The sequence below is a fragment of the Emys orbicularis genome, chromosome 2 (assembly GCF_028017835.1).
Source record: "Emys orbicularis isolate rEmyOrb1 chromosome 2, rEmyOrb1.hap1, whole genome shotgun sequence".
Lineage (NCBI taxonomy): Eukaryota > Metazoa > Chordata > Testudines > Emydidae > Emys > Emys orbicularis.
The window spans coordinates 140,649,477-140,670,521 of NC_088684.1; the positions used below are offsets into that span (position 1 = coordinate 140,649,477).

The 21,045-nt window shown below is 44.3% G+C and overlaps 1 protein-coding gene across 1 annotated transcript; it reads left to right on the plus strand.

Moving 5' to 3' along the window:
* The first annotated feature begins 12,423 nt into the window (after positions 1-12,423).
* On the plus strand, positions 12,424-18,611 carry LOC135874980 (gastrokine-1-like). The gene is made up of 6 exons (XM_065399946.1): positions 12,424-12,435; positions 13,090-13,143; positions 14,437-14,574; positions 14,825-14,935; positions 17,249-17,384; positions 18,517-18,611. The coding sequence occupies exons 1-6, from the start codon at positions 12,424-12,426 to the stop codon at positions 18,609-18,611; spliced, it is 546 nt and encodes a 181-aa protein (XP_065256018.1).
* Positions 18,612-21,045: the final 2,434 nt, after the last annotated feature.

The following is a 21,045-nucleotide window of genomic DNA, read 5'->3' on the forward strand; positions in this document are numbered from 1 at the left end:
GGCGATTAAGGAGTCACGGAAGAGGCGGACCCGTTGGTAGGCCGCAGCGGCCTGCCTCCCGGTCCTCTTACCCTCCCCCATGAGGGCCCTCGCGGCCCGGAGGATCTGATGAAAATCCCCCCATCGCTGGAGTGCAAGCTGTACCTTGTTGCGGGAGCCACGGACGTCCTCAAGGAACTCCCGTAGCTCCTCTCTCAGCGTATGGGGGGGTGGGGTCACTGATCTATGGCTTTCCCCCATTGGGGCCCCTGTCACAGCCCCGTGGCCCACCGAGACGGGCAAGCAGGGGGCAGACCCTCGACGTGGCGTCCGATGGGCCGACGCCACGTGGCCCGCCTCAGATCCTGGCTCAATGGGGGGCGGCGGAGGGAAAATAGCAGCCCCTGGTGGGTCGGGACAGGGAAAAAACAAAGGCCGCTCCTTGGGGGTCATCCTCTGGGATATAGAAGGAGACAGCCCCAGGGGCGGCAAAAGCATCACGGGAAGTGGAGGGGAGAGGGACGGGGTCAGTGTCAGGGGTAGGGCTGGAATCAGGAATAGGGACAGGGGAAGGGGCGATATTGGGATCGGGGGTCCCAGCAGCCAGGCCACTGGGTGGGGGGGGTGGCACCCCACAAATGGGCTTAGGGATTTGCGGGGAGGGAGGTGGGCCCTCGGCGATGCCGGGCTCGTGCTCCAAGGCAGATGGTAAGGCCACGGCATCTGTAGGTGGAAAATCAACGATGGGGCCCCCACCCGGGTAGGAGGTTGGCTGCCCCTCAGCCACGAGGGAGTCCCCTGGCGACTCGGGTCCCGGCTGCGTGGCACTGGCCATCGCCTCAAGAGGCTCGGCGGCTGCTAGCGGGGTGCCATCTGCGGCCTGGTTGGTGGAAGAGTCCAGGGGCTCCTCGGAGGCGGGAACGGAGGCAGTGGATAAGGGGACGGAACACGGGGAAAGGGGGGCCGAGGCGAGGTCGTTCAAATCGAGGCCCACTGGCAGAGGGTCGTCCTCCCCCTGGGTAACCGGGGTCAGACCCAGGGCCTCGATCTCCTCATAAATGAAGGGGAGATCACCTTCCACCACCCCAGGGCTCTCCCCGTCTGCACCCGAAGCGACGCTCGCCTTGGTGCATACAGGGGCTTCAGATTGCAAGGGGGTGAGAGGGGCTCCATCAGGGGCTTCCATAGGAAGGGACACCAGAGGAGGGGTAGTGCTTTCCTCCGATGCTGCCACGTCTTCCCTAGCCGGTAATGGTGGACAAAACCCACCCGGGGGCAAAGCGGAAGGCTCAGCATCAGTGCCCCCCTTCCTGGTCTTCCGGGGGGCTACCGCATCAGATGGGAGGAGTGGAGCTCGAGCCTTCCGCTTGCCCCGCTTCCCCTGTACTAAGGACCAGCCCTCCATGGCATCATCTGGGGGTTGGCTAACAGGGGTCGGGTCAGGGAGCAAGGGCGAAGGCTCAGGGACTCGGGGAGGCAATGGTGGGGCAGCATGTAGGAGGGAGGAGCCACCCTGGGGCATGCCCTTTTCTATGCCCGGCGGTATCCCTACCTCACCCTCCTCCACAGGCCCCGCCAGATCGCAGGCGGCAGAGGCGGGGCCCTCCCGCTCGTCTCGGCACACTAGGGGAGATACCCCTTGGGCCCGAGCGGGAGCGTTGTTGGGCTGGAAAGGAGGAGGGGCGGCTTCGGGCGCCGGGCAGCTAGGGGCGCCGGCGATGACGGGGCCGGCGCCCTGCCGGGGCTCGGGGGTCCCGGATGCCCCTCCGTGCCGGGCCAAGGGGCAGTCCCTCTGGACGTGCCCCATCGCCCGGCAGAGGTAGCACCGGGCCTCCCCCGTTGAATAATGCACCCGGTAGCGGGTCCCCTGGTAGGGGACCAAGAAGGACCCCTTGAGCGCCTCACCGTCACGTGCCGCCGGCGGCAGTTGTAACTGTACCTGCCGGCGGAACGAGAGGACGTGACGGAGGGCGGGGTCTTTGCAGCCCAACGGGAGAGGGCTGACCACGGAGATCGGCCTCCCCAGGGTAGAGAGGGCAGGTAACAGGGCGGCATTAGGAAGGAAGGGAGGGACAGAAGTCAGGACCAGTCGGGCGCCCAGGTCTTCTAGCGGCTCCAGGGGGACGAACACTCCCCCCACTGCCAGGCCCTTCTCCACCGCCTCCTGGGCGGCGGCCTCCGATGCTAGGAAGAAGACGACCTTTCCGTACATCTTGGAGGCCGCCACAATGGCCGTGGGCCCCACCACCCTCGCCAACGCCCGCACGTAGGTTTCCACGTGGGGCGAGGCGGGTACCAGGAGGCAACGGACGCCGTGCTTCCTAGTCAAGGTGGGGAAGGGGCCCCGGCCACTATAGATGGTAGCAGAGGCGGTGGTTGATTGAGATGATGATGCAGCGGCAGGCGGGGGGGCCGCCGCTACCTGGGCATATGCCCTGGGGGCCGGGGGAGGGACACCTACAGAGCTGGTGGAGGGAACAGCGGGGAGGGATGGCGCGGCCGATGGCGGGGCCGTGGTAGTGGGGGCAGCCCCCGCCATGGAGGGCCTGGCTTTCTTGGCGGGGCCTTTACCTTTCTTTGTGCCCTGGCCCTTCCTGCCGGCTGGGGGGGCTCCCCCAGAGTCGGAGGGAGCGAGGGACGTGGCAGCAGCGGAGGTCACCTCGGTATCTGCTGCTGCCGGCGCTCCAGCAGGGGCGTTAGCAGGTGGCACAGCAGCGGCGGTTGAGGTAGAGGCTGGGGGGACGATGGTGGGGCGGGTGGAGGAGGGGCAGCAGGGTCTGCCCGAGAGGTCCCACTCGCCTCGTCCCCTGCCATAATGAGGACGGGGGCAGAACAAACACCGGAGGGGGCAGGGAGAGGGGAAGCAGGTCGACCACTTCTCCCCGCTAGGCTGCAGGCAGGGGAGGAGGGCGCCAAAAAGGGGTGGGCTGGATGGGAGCGGGACTATCAAGGGCTAGGGGTCAGTCACTGACTCGGGGAGGGTTTCCGGCTCCTCTAGTCGCACCAAGGAAGGGGGAATATAACAGCATTGGGGGGCGCAGTGAGACAAGGTCAAACTAAAACGGGAAGGGGCACAAGCGCAAGGGAGGGGACATGGGCGCACGAGGGGAGGGGCTAATCAATGCAAGGGGACCGCAGGGGAAGGGGAACAATCAGGCTGGAAATGGGGCAGAGGAACCACGGGGCTAGCTTCAGAGGCTGGGGCGGGTCAAACAAACAAAGGCTGCAGAGGGAAAGGGCGGGGCAGGCAAACAAGCTAGAGCTAGCGAGGGGTTGGGGCAAAGGGGAGGGGTAAAAGGCAGCAAGGGGCAAATGCGTAGGCAGCAGGGGCAAAGCTGGGGGCTTGCTGCAGGGGGGAGGGGGTCAGTCGAAAAGGGGGGGGCACGTGCACCCACGTGCGCTTGCAATGAAAATAAAGTCTTTTAAGGTTGGCTGCTGTTTCAGGCCCAATGGTGGCAACAGGGCGTGGCAAGCCTAGGTGAGCAGCTGAGTCCCAGAGGTAGGAGTTCGAGGCAGATGGTGAGTAGCCGGTGGGGGTGGTGGAGGGGGCAACAATGATGATGGTGGTGGTCGGGGGGGGGACACAGATGGACCAGGGGGCAGGCTCCACGCCACACCCCCTGTGTCCCCACAAAACAGTCTAGATCCCCACCACAAGAGCACAGTTCAAAAGTTACTCAGTCCGGGAGGGCCCCCTCCACAGTGGTCTGTAGAATTCCTACGCGCTCCCCCACTGGCAGATGGTCCTCTTCTTCTCCTCAGGGCTCCAGCAGCAAACGCAGCAGCTCCAGGCGGCAGTCTGGTGGCCAGCAGGAAGGACCCTTCTCAGGTGGAGGTGGTGGTGGCATCCCCAGCAGCAGGAGCAATGGCTGGGGTCTCTCCCTCCCCTCCCCTGGGGAGTGGGCCAGCAGGCCCCCCCCCAAGGGGCTGTAGCTGGAGCAGCAGCAACCAAAGGTGTGGGTGGGTCTAGCAGCCAGCCAGCAAGCAGGTAGTAGAGAAAGAGGAGGAGCAGCCCCCTCCCTCCCTCCCTCCAGGCAGGATGGCTACAGGAGAGTGATCTATTAGTCCCAGGTTAGACAGGGTTTCTGTTCCCTGAGTGACCAGAGCAGGGGCTGCACTAGAGTAATCAGGAACCTGCTAGAACCAGTTAAGGCAGGCAGGCTAATTAGGACACCTGGAGCCAATTAAGAAGAAGCTGCTAGAATCAATTAAGGCAGGCTAATCAGGGCACCTGGGTTTTAAAAGGAGCTCACTTCAGTTTGTGGTGTGAGTGTGAGGAGCTGGGAACAAGGGGTGCAAGGAGCTGACAGTGAGAGGGTGTGCTGCTGGAGGAATGAGGAGCACAAGCATTATCAGACACCAGGAGGAAGGTCCTGTGGTGAGAATAAGGAAGGTGTTTGGAGGAGACCATGGTGAAGTAGCTCAGGGTCTTGTAGCTGTCATGCAGTAGTTACAGGAGGCACTATAGACAGCTGCAGTCCACAGGGCTGGAACCCGAAGTAGAGGGCGGGCCTGGGTTCCCCCCAAACCTCCCAATTGACTTGGACTGTGGGTTCTTCCAGAGGGGAAGGTCTCTGGGCTGTTCCCCAACCCACATGGTGAATCTCTGAGGCAGGAAAATCCGCCAATAAGCGCAGGACCCACCAAGATAGAGGAGGAACTTTGTCACAATATATATATTTGTGAATCAATATACTTATTATTGAAATAATAATTATTGAAATCTAGATTCATCTGTGTAGCTATTTGAGGATCAATAAGTGTATTATTGAAATGCAGCCACCTTACAATGGAGTGCAGCTGTTGTTTAATAGTGCTTAGTAACAGTTTAAGACAGGACATGAAAACGTATACTCATTTCCAATTAAAACTGTAAGTAAAGAGAATGGAATTAGGCAAGAGCCAGGGACGGATGTCAGGGGTCAATCTACTCAAATTTATGATGGATGCCCAGGGCCCACAAAGACTTTTTGCAGCAGCAAGAGCTTGTGCGAGGAGAGGGATGTTCTGTACTCACCCTCTTTCTCCCTGGATTGCACCTGGCACTGGGGGTTGGGACAGGAGTAGTCTAGGAGCCACTTTGCCTGTTCTAGAACATCAATGATTACCCTAAATCAGGGACAATTTTACAGGGTCCAAACGTTAGGGTTGAGTGGCACAACAAGCATCTGGAACAGGGCCAAGAATCTTGTCTATAATCTTCAAACACTTCACAATAAAAGGCATGACCATAAATGCCTATTTTTATTATAATTTATTATTACATATTGCAATATTTCATCCATCTCCAACTGCACATTTCCCCCCATGGAAATGGCCTGTAAAAAACATAACTAGGCAGATCCATCAGTATATTTTTACAGTGAAGCATCATGAATGTTACGGAAATCGAGCTAGTGAACCTAAGCATTCAAAGCAAGTCTGAAATCTGCAAAGAAACTTTAGTGAAAAACAAAATTTGATGCCTTAGAATGGACTCAGTCAAACATATAAATATAGCTAAGGAAATTGTTTCTCAAGTGAAAGTGCTGTCACAGAAAGCTAAATTCTTCAGAAGTGGAATTACTTTTTTAGATGAATCACATTGCATTTGAAAAACCTTAAGAATTTAATTCAAATATTATGGATCTTGGTTTCTTGCTAAGATTGATTAGGAAATCATTATACTGCATGATGAATATAGTATTGATTGTTCAGCACAATACCATAATTGTACTTGAGACAGCAGAAATGTGGACAGTTGGCTTAAAGCAGACTGAAAAGAGAATAATTTCCACTGAAAGTAAGGAGGAGGAAATCAAACCAGAGATTCCAAAGTGACTGGTTTAGTAGCTCAAAAGAGACTTCAGTAGCTGTGAATTTAATAAAATGATACTTTTTCAAGAATGCATATAGATATTTACCTTTTTAATTTAACAAAAGAACTCAATTTCAAATCAGCAGGAAAAAAATGACCTTCCTCAGTAAAGCATGGGCTTGTTTTTTGCTAAAGGAAAATTCCCATTATCTGTAGTGCTTTTATTCGCTGTACTTTTATTCCCACTAGCAGGGCTAACTTGGTGTTGCCAACTCTCACTATTTTATCGTGACTCTCATGATATTTAGTGTATTTCTTAAACCTCAGCTTGTGGAGTTATGTGAATGTGTGAGAATCTCAGTTTTTATTTTTTTAAAAGTTTCTAGACGTTGTTGCAGAAAAAAAATTAATAATGTGCCCTAAAGGCCCAAAAGCCAGATGATAAATAAAAAGACCCCTAAATATATATGTATATTTTTAAAAAATACTTGTGATGTCATGATTTCTGGAGTTTGACTTGTGATTTTTGAACATTTGGGGTTGACAATACTGTTGTATCTTTGACACACACAGTTGAGCAGATCTGACATTCTTCCTAGCAGAAAACAATATTCCATGTGCAGCGCAAACTAATCTATGAGAGAGAATTGTGACAGTGGATTCTGACTCCTACCATGTGATACGAGTTAAAAGTACAGCTGGATGAAATGTTTTGAACCAATTTTTTTTGGGGGGGGTGAGAAATGCTGATTTGGTCCATCAAAACCTTCTGCAAATTTATGTTGAATTCACCAAACTGTTTTGGTCAAGAAAACCGAACTGCTCCAAAATTCTGAAAAATTTTCAAAACCAAATATTTCAACTTTTTGATTCAGAATGACTTTGTTTTGAATTTTACTTCAATTTTATTATTTTTTAAAAAGGTAAAAAATAAAAACCACAACTATCTAAATGAAAACAAAAAGTTTCATTTGACCTGAAACAAAATATTTTCACCTTTTTTTTGAGTTCCCTGAAAAATGCAAAAGAATTTTCAATTAGGATCAACCTGAAACAATCCCCCCCCCCCTATTTTTTGGGTTGGCCACTGTACCAAAAAAATCAGTTCTTCTCACAGCTCTAGTTATAACCTTCCATAACCCTGAGCCTTGTCAGGGAACAGGGCCATAAAACAAAGATTAAGGGTACATTTTTCAAAAAGCACTCATGTGATTGCAGAGCCTATGTTCTGTTGACTTTCAGTAGGACTTATGCTTCTAAATCACTTTGGGGTCAGATTTTTCAAAGATATTTAGTCACCAAAAGACACCTAGTGGGATTTTTAGCAGCACATAGGCACCTAACTCCCATTGGAAAGGAAGTATATAGTATATTGCTTTTTTGCTGGTCAACATCCATATCTCTGAATTGACCAGCAAATGGGCATAGGGCCAATATGAGTAAGGACACAACTAGAAATATCACTAATAGCCAGTCAGATACTCATCCCAGACAGCAAAATGTCAACTCTGTGATACTGTTGGCTTCCCTGGTTAAATGAGTATCCCTTCGCTATCTATAAAAGAGGTGTAGTATCTACCTCACAGGGTGATCAGAAAAGAAGAGCAAGATGATGGCAACACACTGTAAATACTGGACCCTTAGACTGAGGTGATTGCCTTCCTCAGAGAGTGTGGAAGCTCACATGCAGGACATTTTGATCAATAGGGCCTTTATGTTTATCTCTCAGTCACTGGGTGGGACCCATGTCCCTCTCTTCAGTGGCAGGTTTTCCCTCCATTTGCTATCCTAGCCCATGTTCTTTGTTGGTTCAATAGGAATTTCTTCCTTTTGCTCAGCCTCCAGAAAGGGTTGATCTCCCGCTCCTCAGTGTCAGATTTTCCCTCCATTTTCTTGCCCTAGCTCAAACTCTCTATTGGATCAATGAGAGTTTCTATGTTTCTGTCAGCCACTTGGTGAGGTTCGTCTCATGCTCCGCAGTCTCAGGTTTTCCCTCCATTTTCCCACTCTAGCTCATATTCTATGTTGTTTAATAAGAACTTCTGTGGTATGCTCATGACTGAGTGAGGGTGAGGGTCCTCTCTTCCCTCGTGCTGCACAAGAGCAGTTTCCCCTCCATTTTCCTGCCATGGCTCAGGGAGCAAGACTCTCTATTTGTTCAAAAGGAGCTTTGTTTTTCTCTCAGGACATGGGTTGGGATTCTTCTTCCCCTTAGTGTTTTCCTGCCTTTTTTCTGTCACAGCTCAGGCGCTCTATTGGTTAATAGAATCTTCTGCTTGTCTCTCCGGCTACAGGGTGGGGTTCATATCTTCCCGTTCCCACTTCTCAGTCACTTCACAGGCTGTTTTCTAACTACCTCTGCACTATAATTCATACAAGTATGTACATCCTTCCTAGCACAAATAACATTACTACTTTGGGGAATATAATCCCCATTTATTGTATGCACAATGCATCCCAAAAGCACCAATGGGAGATTTTCAATGAGGGAAAGCCATGTAAAACCTCTTTTGATTGTGTAGCTGAATACTTGCTATGTTCACTAAAGCTAGGTAAAAGGTTAGACACCAAAGGCCTTAAAATTTCCTTCAGTCTATGTGCAACGCTTTCACTAATGTCAATCCTTGTGTAGAATGAAAGCAGCATAAACTAAAGATGGCAGGTTTGAATGTCACTCAGCAAATCTGAACTTTCAGCTGATTATTTGCATTTCCCTTTTTGCATCAGCTGTTCTTGGTCAAGGCTAGGGGATAGCAAACTTTTCCATCCAATGGCTGCAAAATCTGTCATTACTATTCTACTGTGTTATTGTGCTCAAAGTCAGACAGGTAACATCATTGCAGAGGAGAGAATGGAGCGTGACTAAGGTGTTGGAATGGAAAAAAAGTTCTGTAAATGCTTTGTAAAAATAGAAAAATAAGTTGCAGGAAATTGCCTCTCTCCTAGTTACTTTCATGGGTTCAATTCCTGCTGTAGCCTATACCAGACTTTGATATCATTGCAGCCAATGGATTTAACACAGATTACATTGATGTAACCAAGAGCAGAAGTTTCATTATTTTAGTCCCAGCACCTGATGTCAATCATTTAAATACAAGAGATGTAGATTTTTGAAAACGATAAATTTATAAAATTGTAGTTAGAGTCTTTTTCTAATCTGCAAAATTCTTTCATTTCAACCAAGCAGAAGCAGGCTAATAACACCTGAAAAACCAGATCGAACAAACTCAGATGAAAAAAACAGTGATTCAGAAATCTCCCCTGGTAAATCAACATTTCTTGAGATGCTTCTGATAAGTATTGACTTCACCCACAAGAGATAAGAGGTATAGGACTATAGAGCTATATGCCACCACCTAAAAGACTAACAAAATGTGCCACTCTGACCTTTGCATTCAGTTATTACGCCTCTGCTGAACTTTCCACCTAAAGCAAATAACGTGTAGCTGACAATGTATTTCTCAGTTCAGTACTTGGGGATGAATTCTCTGGTAGGCTCTGAGGAATTGAAATGCAGCACAGTGGGAGATGGGTGGCCCAAAGGATCAGGTTGTGAATCCCTGATGCTGGGGACAATTCTATACTGCCTTCCAGCTCACTGCCCTAAAATATTTTGGCACCTATCCTAACATCTGCCAACTGGGTATTGCTGAAGTGCAGGAGTTCTGTAGCCATCTTCTCTCTCATGCTCCTTCTGCCAGGGCCAGTGTGGGGATGAATAACAGAGCTGGGGGGGGGGAATGTTGGGGGGTTTTTTCCTCCCACACCCAGAAATTTTGACTTTTAGACAAAAATTTAAATCAGAAATATTTTGATTTGGAAATACAGCCATAGTGCTTCATGCTCCAATTCTCCTTTAGGAGGTAGGCTCCCTTTCCCCATGATGGACCACAGGCAAGTAGGAATAGAGAGGTTATGTATTACCTCTGTATTTGGCACTGGTGTGACTGCTACTCAGAGCCATCTCTAGGGTATGACGAATCGGGGCGACCGCTCCGGGACCCACATTTTGGGGGGCCGGCGTGATTGTCCGGCGCGGTCGGTCCCAGAAGTGACAGGTCGGTCCTGGAAGTGACAGATTCGTCACTTCTGACCCGGGCCCCGCCACCCTGCTAGGGACGGCCCTGCTGCTACTAGAATACTGTGTCCAGTTCTGGTGTCCAAAGTTCAAGGATTTTGAGAAATTTAAGTAGATTCAGAGAAGAGCCATAAGAGTGATTAAAAGATTGAAAAACATACCATATAGAGAGAGACTCAGGGAGCTCAATCTATTTAGCTCATCACAGAGAGGGCTGACTTGATTACAATCTCTAAATACCTACATGGGGACCAGAAATTTGGTAATAGAGGGCTTTTCAATCTAGCTAACAAAGGTTTAACAAGATCCAATGGCTGGAAGTTGAAGCTGGACAGGTTTAGACTAGAAATAAGGTGCACATTTTTAACAGAGAGGGTAATTAACCATTGGAGCAACTTACCAAGGACTTTGGTGAATTCTTCATTAATCTTTTAAAATCATGATTGGATGTTTTTTTTAAAAGATATTCTCTAGTTCAAACGGGAATTAATCCAGGGAATTCCTATTGCCTGTGTTATATAAGAGGCCATACTAGATGATCATAGCAGTCCCTTCTAGCTTTATAATCTATGAATCTATTCTTATCCAGGTCCAGTTGCCTGCCCCTAGGTACCTTCTGCACACCATAAGAGAACATTTTTGGCAAAGCATTAAAGCCCATGCTATAGGGAACAACCCTGAATTGGTCATGGAATGGGACATCGTGCAACAAAGTATTTTCCATCTCTGATTTCTGTGAATCGAATTAGTTTCCAAAGCTTGTCACAGACTCCAGAGGCCCAGCAATGCAAGTTTGACAGATAGACTATAATGAGCAACCAACAGTCTAAAGGGGATTGGAGATCGACATTTCTAAGAGGCACATGTTGTCTGTGGCAATTGAAACAATTATGGTTGTTGAAGCATTCTTAGTCACTGCATCACAGAGATTAGCTGCATCCCGTTGCTTCGTTCAGTTCCTTGATGCCCTTCTCATAGGAACCAGTAAATGTTAAAATTAATGTTTGGCAGAAAATTAGAGGATTTGGAGACTGGGGCTGGACTGGGAAGAGGAGCCAAGTCTGGTGGATCTGCCATGGCTCTAACCCAGTGGTTCCCAAACTTTAACAACCTGTGAACCACTTTCACTAAAATGTCAAGTCTCGTAAACCCCCTCCTAAAAATGAATATTTCCAGGGATTTTCTCCTTTACCTGAGTATAAATTATAAAAGCAGTGATCTTGGAAATATATTTTTTTATGACAAGCTTATTACACACTATTTATAATTAATTATTATTTATCATTACAGTATTTTTATTACATTATGAAAACGGCAACACTCTTCCAAGATCTCACTTTCATAGCTTGTATCACTTTGAATAAGTCTGTTATAAGACAAGGCTCCTATGTTTCATCAAGGAGTATCAGATGTGAAACAGCATGAAGGTATTTAAGAAGCCAACTCAAAGAGTTCCTCGTACACAAGCATTCAGGTCTTGAGCAGTCCAGGCAAACAATGCACATTACAACAAAGCTTAAACTTGTTCTTCATAATAATTTTAAAAACAATACTAGCTGCCAATTTAATTTTAAAAACAGCAAAAAATATCCACCTCCCTTTCCATTTCTTATAAGGAGTCTTGAAGTTTAAATCTCCTCAGTGTGATAGATATGCTTGCTTTGATCTGCTTAACTCTTGGAAGTCCAAGGGCTCCGGGCTGCTGGCCCCATGCTACCCGGAGTCCCAAGGGACAACTCTGTCCGCCATTAGGGAATTTTTCCCCGAAAACCCCCTGTAACATTTTGCGAACCCCCAGGGGTTCCCAAACCCCAGTTTGGGAACCACTGCTCTAACCCTTGGTAGGACTGCCAGTTCCTGGGCAGTAGTAACCAGGGATACTCCCGGGCCACATTTCACGCCAGATTCTGGCCTTGGGGGCTAAGGGAAAGATAACATGGTCTTAGGACATATTATTTTTTCTGCTTATGGTCCATAAAGCTGGAAGGAGGATGCTGTGGTCTCCCCAGCATTGTCCCTGTTCCATCTATTTCTGCTCCCAGCATGCCTTGGACCTACCATTTCGCTCAGGGCAGACCCCGAACACATGGAGATGGCCCTTCACAGTGCCAGAGGAGCCAACACATAGCCATAAAGGCAGCTAACTCTCCCTTTACATGTGGGGTGGACTAGACCCATAGGGGTCCCTGGCACAAACAGATGACATCATACTTTATCAATACTATAAGTTATAGAGAGAAAAATGTTTGCTGGGCCGAGGCATTTGGCACGCAGGCACTATTTTGCACCAGGAATCTTGTTTGACTTTAGGGATTGAAAGTCTGATCTCGATTAAGTATCACTGACCCTTATCTGCTGCAGGTGACTGACTCTATCAGGCCAGTTTCAAACCCCTTTGTTTGCATAGTAATTGCACCAGGAGATAATGTGCAATGTCACATATCAATGGCTACATGCGAGTATGATAAGTTTACTTTCCACACCTAATTTTGGGAGCCCCTGATGTATATAAAGTGGAAGGGTTTGTATCACTTCCTCAAGCAGATCTTTCACCTCCTCTGCTGTCAAAATGAAGCTCTCCGTGAGTATAGTTACTATTTGCTTCCTACAAAATAATATAGTATTGACACTCTAGTTGGTCCAAAAAGGGTAGTCTTTACACACGCAGAAATACCAGACATTTCAATGGGAGCTGCATTGGTGCAAGGGCTGTAGGGTCACCAGTGATTTCACTGCGTCCGGAAATGCAACTTATCAGACCACATTAAGCTGAATAAGATTTAGATGCATATTGTATTGTATGCAGAGGGCATGGGGCATGGTCCAGTGCCAATTGATGTCAATGAAGTTATAGCATCAGAAAACTGGTGTAACACAGTGATGGATCAAGCCCACTTTTTGTAACTTTTAAATAGTATGAGCATAATCCTGCTCTCCTTACTCAAGCAAAAAAGTATTTCCCAAGCTAATATGTAAGCGAGGACTGAAGAATCTTTAAATAATCTTAAATAGCTGATATGTAAAAAATTAAAGCAATGGAGCTGAATCTCATCTCACACTAGTGTCAGCAAAGACATAAATCCACTGAAGTAATATGCATCCAGTGTGAGAGTGAAAGCAGTCCAGATACGTTACTTTACATCAATTTGGAGGAAAGGTGTGTGTCAAGGTTCTTCTTACTATATTTTTAGCCATATCAGCCTTTATACTGATATGCTTTCAATGTTTATTTCAGATTGTGATTGCTGGTCTTCTTGGAGTCTTCCTAACTCCATCTCTTGCTACTGATGTGAGTATAAAGATCAAATATGTTTCATAATATTCCTCCTGTCAATTTGTTTAATTTATGCTTCATGAATTTTCACATCTCTGAAAGATGTTTCTGAAGAAAAATCTAAAATGTCCTTAGCACATAAAAATGCAATATCACAAGACTGGATTTGTGTTCTAAAGAAAATAATTATTCAGCTAACCTATTCAGAGAATGATTTTGCTATTAACTTTACTGCATGTCAGACCAAACATGAAAGGAAAAATTGTGTAATATCTATCGCAATGCATCAGTATTGTTCTGCCATTGTCAAGCTGTTGTGGGTATTGATCGAGTTCCTAGTGGGAAAATGAATATTTGTTCCATCAGTGGAAAAAATTCCATTGAGATACCATTATATATATTATGAACTTGATTCTCATTTATACTTACTCCTTGTTATGCTGCTTAGGTAGTATAAACAGTCCTTGCAAAGGGCATATATTTAATTTACACACAATTTAAGGTCCTTTCCTACTGTCAGACTGGTGTAAAAAGGCCTTAGCGTAAATGAGAATCAGACCGTAGGAAACTACTGAGTATATTAATAATGATGGAAATTTGATAACAAAGATATGTTAATATTTAGGAATGGTTCTGACTGCCCCATAACAATAGGTTAAAACAATGACAAATGTATGTAACCCAATGGTAACTTCAAAGAGTTTCTTGTCCGTTGCAGAAACTTAATTCATTATACTATAAATGTGATTGAAAACAACAAACCCATCTCCAAACAGGCTTTTAAGCATGATTGTCCTGATTCATGACTGGGGCTTGTCGATGCTACAATAATTCAAACAAACAAATCGTTTTTATCATTGGTGGTGATGATGATGATGATGATTGAGTTCTCTCCCTGTTGAGCACCGTCAGTAGGATCTGGAAAAGTGAGGGTCTGTCCTGCAAAGACAGATGACCCCTTACTTCCATGCAGGAAGGGAAAATCTGTTAGGGATGATCTGTGATTGAATGATCTAGCTATATTTTAACTGAAGCCAGTTGGACAAATTCTTACTGAGTTCTCACTCAGGCAAAACTCCAGCTCTAGATTTGTATCAATAGCATTTGCTGAAGAAGGGCTGCATAAGATAGAATAAGAGATGTCAGAGTTTGGCATGAAAGCTTTAGTAGCCTCTGCGTGGCTAGGCATGGCTTACTTCATTACATCACTATAACATAATTTTAAGAGCAATGATTTTCCAAAGCCCTTTTGACGGAGAGAAACCCGAAAAACCTAAATGTTTGTCACTTTTTGTTTTTAAATCCAAGAATGTGAACGAAAACAATCAGGGAAACGACGGTGGAAATTCACACCAGACTGTGAACATCAACAACGATAAGCACGTGGCCAACATTGACACAAACAATGGCTGGAACTCATGGAATTCTGTTTGGGACTACGGCAATGTAAGTGGCAAACATGCATTTTTGGGAAACTTATGGAGTCACTGACTGGAGTAGTGCCTAAATGATTAGTCATAATGCATGGAAATTACTAATAATTTATCATTTATAAAATTGGTCTAAATGTCGGGGGGGAGGGGAAATCTGTATTAAATGTTATTTAACTTCAAAATTAAACAAACCTGATTTGAGTCTCATTTATTGTGGAGCCGCTCAAACAAAACGTCTAGCTCTTTGTAATTTTATTTTACAGGGCTTCATGGCAACCAGGGTATTTTCCAAGAAATCTTGCATCATTGCTAAAATGAACAAAAATGCCATGCCTGATATTGCAGTCATTCCCAAACTGATTAGAGAAAGGAAGGTAAGATGGAAGGGAATGCTGGAACGATGGGTGGGAGTGAGGTTGCTTTTTTCTAAGGGCTTGTCTACACCCCCACACATGCTCTCATTCATGACAAAAGTGGCTTTAGTTCACTGTAGTTTAATCCTCCACAAACTTGGGCCATTTTCTGAGATTGTCCACACTGGGGGCAGGGGGGTGTTAACACACTTTAATTTATGCACATTAACTTCACACCTTTAATGAATTCATCTTAACTTTCCTGAGTGTCCCCATATAAACAAACCCTAGTAGCATAAAGCTAATTGTGCAAATGAATCATCTTAAGATGCTGGAGGTAGAGCTGTTGTAGGTAGGAAAACGTTCATCAAAACAGTTTTCTGTCAGAAATTCCTGTTTAGATGAAACTGAAAATTTTTACAATATCATATTGATTTTGACAAAATTTTATTCAGAAAAAATATGAAAAAACTTTAGAAGAGTCCTGTTTTGACATTTTTGTAACAAAAAGTTTTTTTGAAGCTTTGTTTTTAAATATATATATAATATTTTCATTTTGATTCTGCTTATTTTTTTATATATATATATAAAAAAACCCAGCAGGGTCAGAATGAAAATGAAACATTCTGAATGTATTGAAATGAAACAATACAACTGAAAATATTTTTTCCAGAATTTCATTTCATGAAAAAATTCAAAATTTTGGTTTTTCATCCTAATTAGGATGAACAAACTATCAAATTTCAAAATTTTTCACATCAGATAAAATCCATGTTCTGAACAGCTGAAATTGGAGGGGAACAAATGTCTCTGGCCAAACATGGTTTTCTCCAAGGCTTTAGAGGCGGCCAATTTTTCAAAGGAACTCAAGGACATATTTTCAATGGCTCAGAACACACAATTGGGGCTAGATTTTCAAAAGAGCTCAGCCCCTTGTTACAATTCCACCATACAACTAGAGGGATATTTCTCAGTCCTCCCTGCGAAATATGACATAACTCTGGGGCTCATCGAAATATTCCTTAAGAACATACTTTCTCACTCTGGAGAAGACCAGATTGCACCGAATTAGGGACAGATTTGAGGTGTTTTTAAAATTCCTTATTGGAAGATACCCCATCATAGTCCATCACAGCCTTCAGCACTGCTTCAAATAACCCAAGCTCAACAATAGAGCTAGCTGGGAATTTTTCAACAGAATGATTTTCTGATGGAAAATGCAGTTGCTGCAAAATTGAAATTTTCTATGGGAAATTTTGTTTTTGATTAATTCATTTTTTTATTGGGAAAATATAAACTAACTATTTTGTTTTGGATCAGTTTAACCCAAAATGCTTCATTTTGAGTCAGTTCAATTTTACATCTCTCATGATGCAACAGAGTTTTTCTTCTGACTGAGTGGCATTACATGTCATGGGAGTCACATCATTGCAGGTGCATCATGGGACATGTACTTGAGTCAGAGAGCCTGCCCACAGAGGAGAACAGGGACATCAGGCAACCTGATCTACAGCTTCAATGAGGCAATGAGCCAGAATAGGATAGTACAGTTTAATGCTGAACTGACACAAAAGACAGCAGTTTGGGTCAGTTCAACAAACTGAAGAAAAACAATTTGATTCAAAAATATCAAAATGTTCCTTTTTGATCAAAAATGCAAAATGAAATTTTACATTCCCAAATCAAAAATTTTCTGGAATTTTATATTCCTTGAAAAATTTCAGTATTTCAACTTTTTGTTCCAATTCATGATGAAAACAAATGTTAAAACATCAGGTTTTTTTGTGGGATGGAAATTCCAATTTTCACTTAGTTCTACCAAACAATATGCCGTTCTATCAATATATTCATTAGCGTTCTCAAGAACGGGTTGTAAACATTTCCAGCAAATGTGTTTAATACACATGTTCCTGCCTTCTCATTTGTTATGGTTATGAGAAAATAAATTAATAGATTCCCAACCCCTCACTTCTCCTATCTACAAACCCATGTACAGGATTGAGCATAGGATTAAGGGAATATTTTAGAGAGAAGGCCCAGGTAAAGTATAGATTACCTTTCTCTTTTCCGCAGTCAGCTTTATGGAGTTTCAATGCTCTTCTCATAATGCATGATTGCGTCTTCTGTCCCTACCTCCACTTTGTGCCCCTGTGTGAGATCTGAGTTTAGGAGCTCATTCCCTGCTTGCTTCTGGTCTGGAGGGCCCTATTCAGCCTGGCACACACTGTGCACTGTGTCAGAAATGTCAGTACAGGAACATAAATTGTAATAAATGATTCTAGTCCTCAGTTTTATTGAATGACATTGTTCTGAGTTTGCTTTCCGGATGTTTAGAAGACCGGAGCTCCTCCTCCGAAGGAACTGAGATTCATTGTCTCAAAGACCAGAGTCCCTGATCTGACCCCTTATGGAAAGAACATTGAAGCTTTATGCAGAGGACTTCCTACCTACGTGGCTCATGAGGCTGAGAGTGAGTGCAAGTTAAAGTAACTATTCATGAAGTGAATTGAGTTGCATTTCCTGCATGGAATGAATGTTACTGTCCTAGGTAGAGATGGACAAGAACAAAGAACTTGGTGTGCTTCAGAAGGGTATTAGACTCTGGATCTGATTTTTTTTTTTTTTTTTTTTTTTTTTTTTTTTGCAGTCAGTCTATACCTCTATAATGGTAAAAGCTCAGATTCCAACACTCCCAAACATTGGGTTGTTCAAACTCTGGTACAGAATTTTGTACCTTGGATCTATCTCTAAGATAAAGAAGAGAGACAGTGTGGTTTAGTAGAGTAAACTTGGTGCTGGGATTCAGGAACTACTAGCTTCTAACCCATTCACTGCTGACTCGGCCATGGAAAAACTGCTGAGGGCTCAATCCTACAGTGGGACTACTCATATGCCTAAAGTTAAACATGTTCTTAAGCGTTTTGCTGGATCAGGCCACATTTCTTAGCACCTTGCAGGTTCTTGATGGGAATAACAGCTATTACTTAACTACCACACATGATTGTTGAGAGGATTAATTAGCTAGGGATCATTGAAGAATACAAATTAGCACAAATTTTTGGTCAGTCATTTTTGAGGCAAAAATCCAATTGGCTTTATTGATTGTATTTTTTTTATACTTTTATTTATACATTTGAAAAAAATTTATATTAAAAAGATTCTTTGACCAGAGTAATAGAAATATATTCTTTTATAACAAATGTTGTTGAACTGTTACCAAAAATAGTAGAGGTCACAAACCATGCAGAGACAAATCATCCACTGTCTGAGGTGGCTGCTATGTCTTGTCCTACTTGATCTCAATAAAATTTTTATTTGTTCTGCAGGAAAGAAGTTCCTTGTTACAGGAACTCAGTGTTATTCAAGGAATCAATCCTGTAGAACAGTGGGAATTTTCTGGGTCTGACTCTCCATTACCTTGCACATGTTGCCACTCTGATTGGGTAGCATTTCACACCTACTTTGTGATCACTTTGTGCAGGTGTTAGTGGCTATATGAGGTGCAGGGTTCTGTGTGGCTTGAACTGTAATGAATGCACAGATCTCCTAACATCCACTTCAGGCATCACCTGACAATAACTGTTCTTTTTCTTTTCATTAAGGAGTGAAAGGAGCAAACTACTTCTCTCTAACCTGTGTTGATGCTAGCATCCTGTGGGTTATTAATATTGGCTACTGTGACATGTCATTCAAGTAGTAAATTCTTCACTGCTTGGAACTGGTCTGACAATGTGTCCGCTGATTGGATAAAATCAGTTCTGTCATTATTCTTCCCGTGACACTCCATTTTCTTGATGTTTTGTCTTTGTCTTCCCTTTATGCTTTGTGTGTAGAAAAACCTAGGCTGTTACGATGTCTGTCAATTAAATACATTTAGCATTGGAATCAGCTGTGTCTTGTTTCTCATCTTTTATATCCTTAGTCATACAAGTCAGGATGTGATCTCACATGCAAGTCAAGGCTGGACCCGGTCAATATGTGGGTGGGAGATATTCAAGGAAACCCAGCAAGTTTCAGGAAATGAGGTTACTGATTGTGGTGCACACCTTTGGGTCAGGACTGAACCAAATCTCAAGCATGGCATGAGGGAACACTCTATCCTTCCCCCAAGGGGTACAACCATATCCCCATGCAAGAGTACAGACATGGGATCTCACTCCTCCTTCCTCCCCTGCATGGACATCTAAGGCTGGACTACAAACTGTCTCTAGAGAAGCTTTGATGAACTAGGTGAATTACAAAATTTGGAGGAAGTTAGGGTTTTTTAGGCTTCTCAAGTTAAAGGGCTGTTGTGGACAATTAAACTCTTGAGCAGTGGAATTATTTTTAGTTGAAGCACATCATTTATCTTTCCCAAGCTTTAAAAATGTATCTGAAATATTAAGGAACTTCATTTCTTGCCCAGGATTAGAATATCATTATTTCGTATGATGAATGTGATATTGCTTATTTGGCCTAATGTAGTGCGTTGTACCTGAGACAGAGAACAACTGTGGACAGCCAGTTTAAAGCTGACAGAGAAGAGAATAAGTTCTACTGAAAACTGAAAGAGGGGGAAGCCAAGCCAGAGACATCGAAATAACTGGTTTAGTGGCCCAACAGATGGATCAGTGGTTGTCAAGATAGGCACTCAAATGGCCATGTGCCCCTTCCCAACCTTATCTTTTCAGAAAGTCACCCTGGTATTGAATAAACCATGTTCTTGATATAGGCTTATTTCTTATTTAGCTTATTTTTTCTGTTTAATTTGGCATCACAAAGTGTAGATGTGATGTGACGAACTTTAAAAAATCAGGCCATGCAAAGAATGGTTGTACTTTGCTGCTTGTAAAAGCCTTGATAAATACATGAGAGACAAGGTGGGTGAGATAATGACTATTATTGGACCAACTTCTGTTGATGAAAGAGACAAGCTTTTGAGCTATACAGAGCTGTTCAAGTCTTAAATACAGACATACCCCATCAACGTCCATAGTTCTTGTGGCAAACTTTATACAATGATTCATACAGTACGTGTATGTAAAGGGCCTGTATGTGGAAGGAGGTTAGGGTACATGGAAGAATGGCTCTTTGATTCCGATAAGGAGAGTGGGTGTACTGAGGGCAGAATTAAGGTATACAGAAAGCAAAGCCAAGATTGGCACGGAGGCCGTAAATGAAAAATTCCTGATTTGGGGTTTGAGGGGGGGTTTTAGGGGAAGGGCTTATAATTAAAATTTTTCATATAAATTTAAAGTCTGTAAAAGGGTCCAGATTGAGAGTCCAGAAGAGTGAACTCTTCTCTCCACATGATTCACGCATGATACAGCACAGATTCCTAGCACATACTTATAGTGTATGATTCACAGATCATAAAGCTTTCCTTATGAACTCATGAACTTTATAATCTATGAAGCAGTGAATTCCAGGAGAAAACAGCCAGCCACAGACAATTCCTCCATTCCCAACACATTTTAAGATTTTTACTAATCCCTTTGGGTTTTATTCTTCCACCAGTTTGGAAGCAGACTGAGTTTGCTTGGTTACACCGGCCTGCATTTCAAGAAAAGTGTCTAAATGACCACAAATTAACTCTAGTGGGAGACGGACTTTTCTTTTTTTATTTTTTACAGTTTGAGCTGCTGTCAGCTCTTTTCTTGTGGCTATTTCACTAGACTTTCATTTTTAATCCCTGTACACAGCCTCAATTCTCTTCTTACACAGGATGCTGTGATGCAAAAAATGACAGAACAAGGCAAGAATCAAAGTGCAGCAAGGTTTTTCATTTATTTTTGGAGGAATTATGCAGCACCTTCAGGAATCTTCAAACTTGTGCCATGACCCACTTTGCTCTCTTACTGGTATTTCTCTGCATAACTTCCCCCTCTAGCAGGAACTAGAAGGAAGGTTTTTAGAAGTATTTATTTTTAAAGCCAAAGTTTGCACAAGCTAAAGAATGGAGGTTTCAGTCACTTATCAAACCCCAGCTCCAAAGAAATGCTGCTCAGCAACAACAAAACAAAACAAAAAAACCCATTGTCCATCTGTCATCTAGCTCCCTGAGAATGAGGGCCCAAGTCCCTTAAGAATCTCAAGAAACCACATCCAAAAGAGGATTTACAGAAATTTAATCCATCCATCGGCCCTTCCTT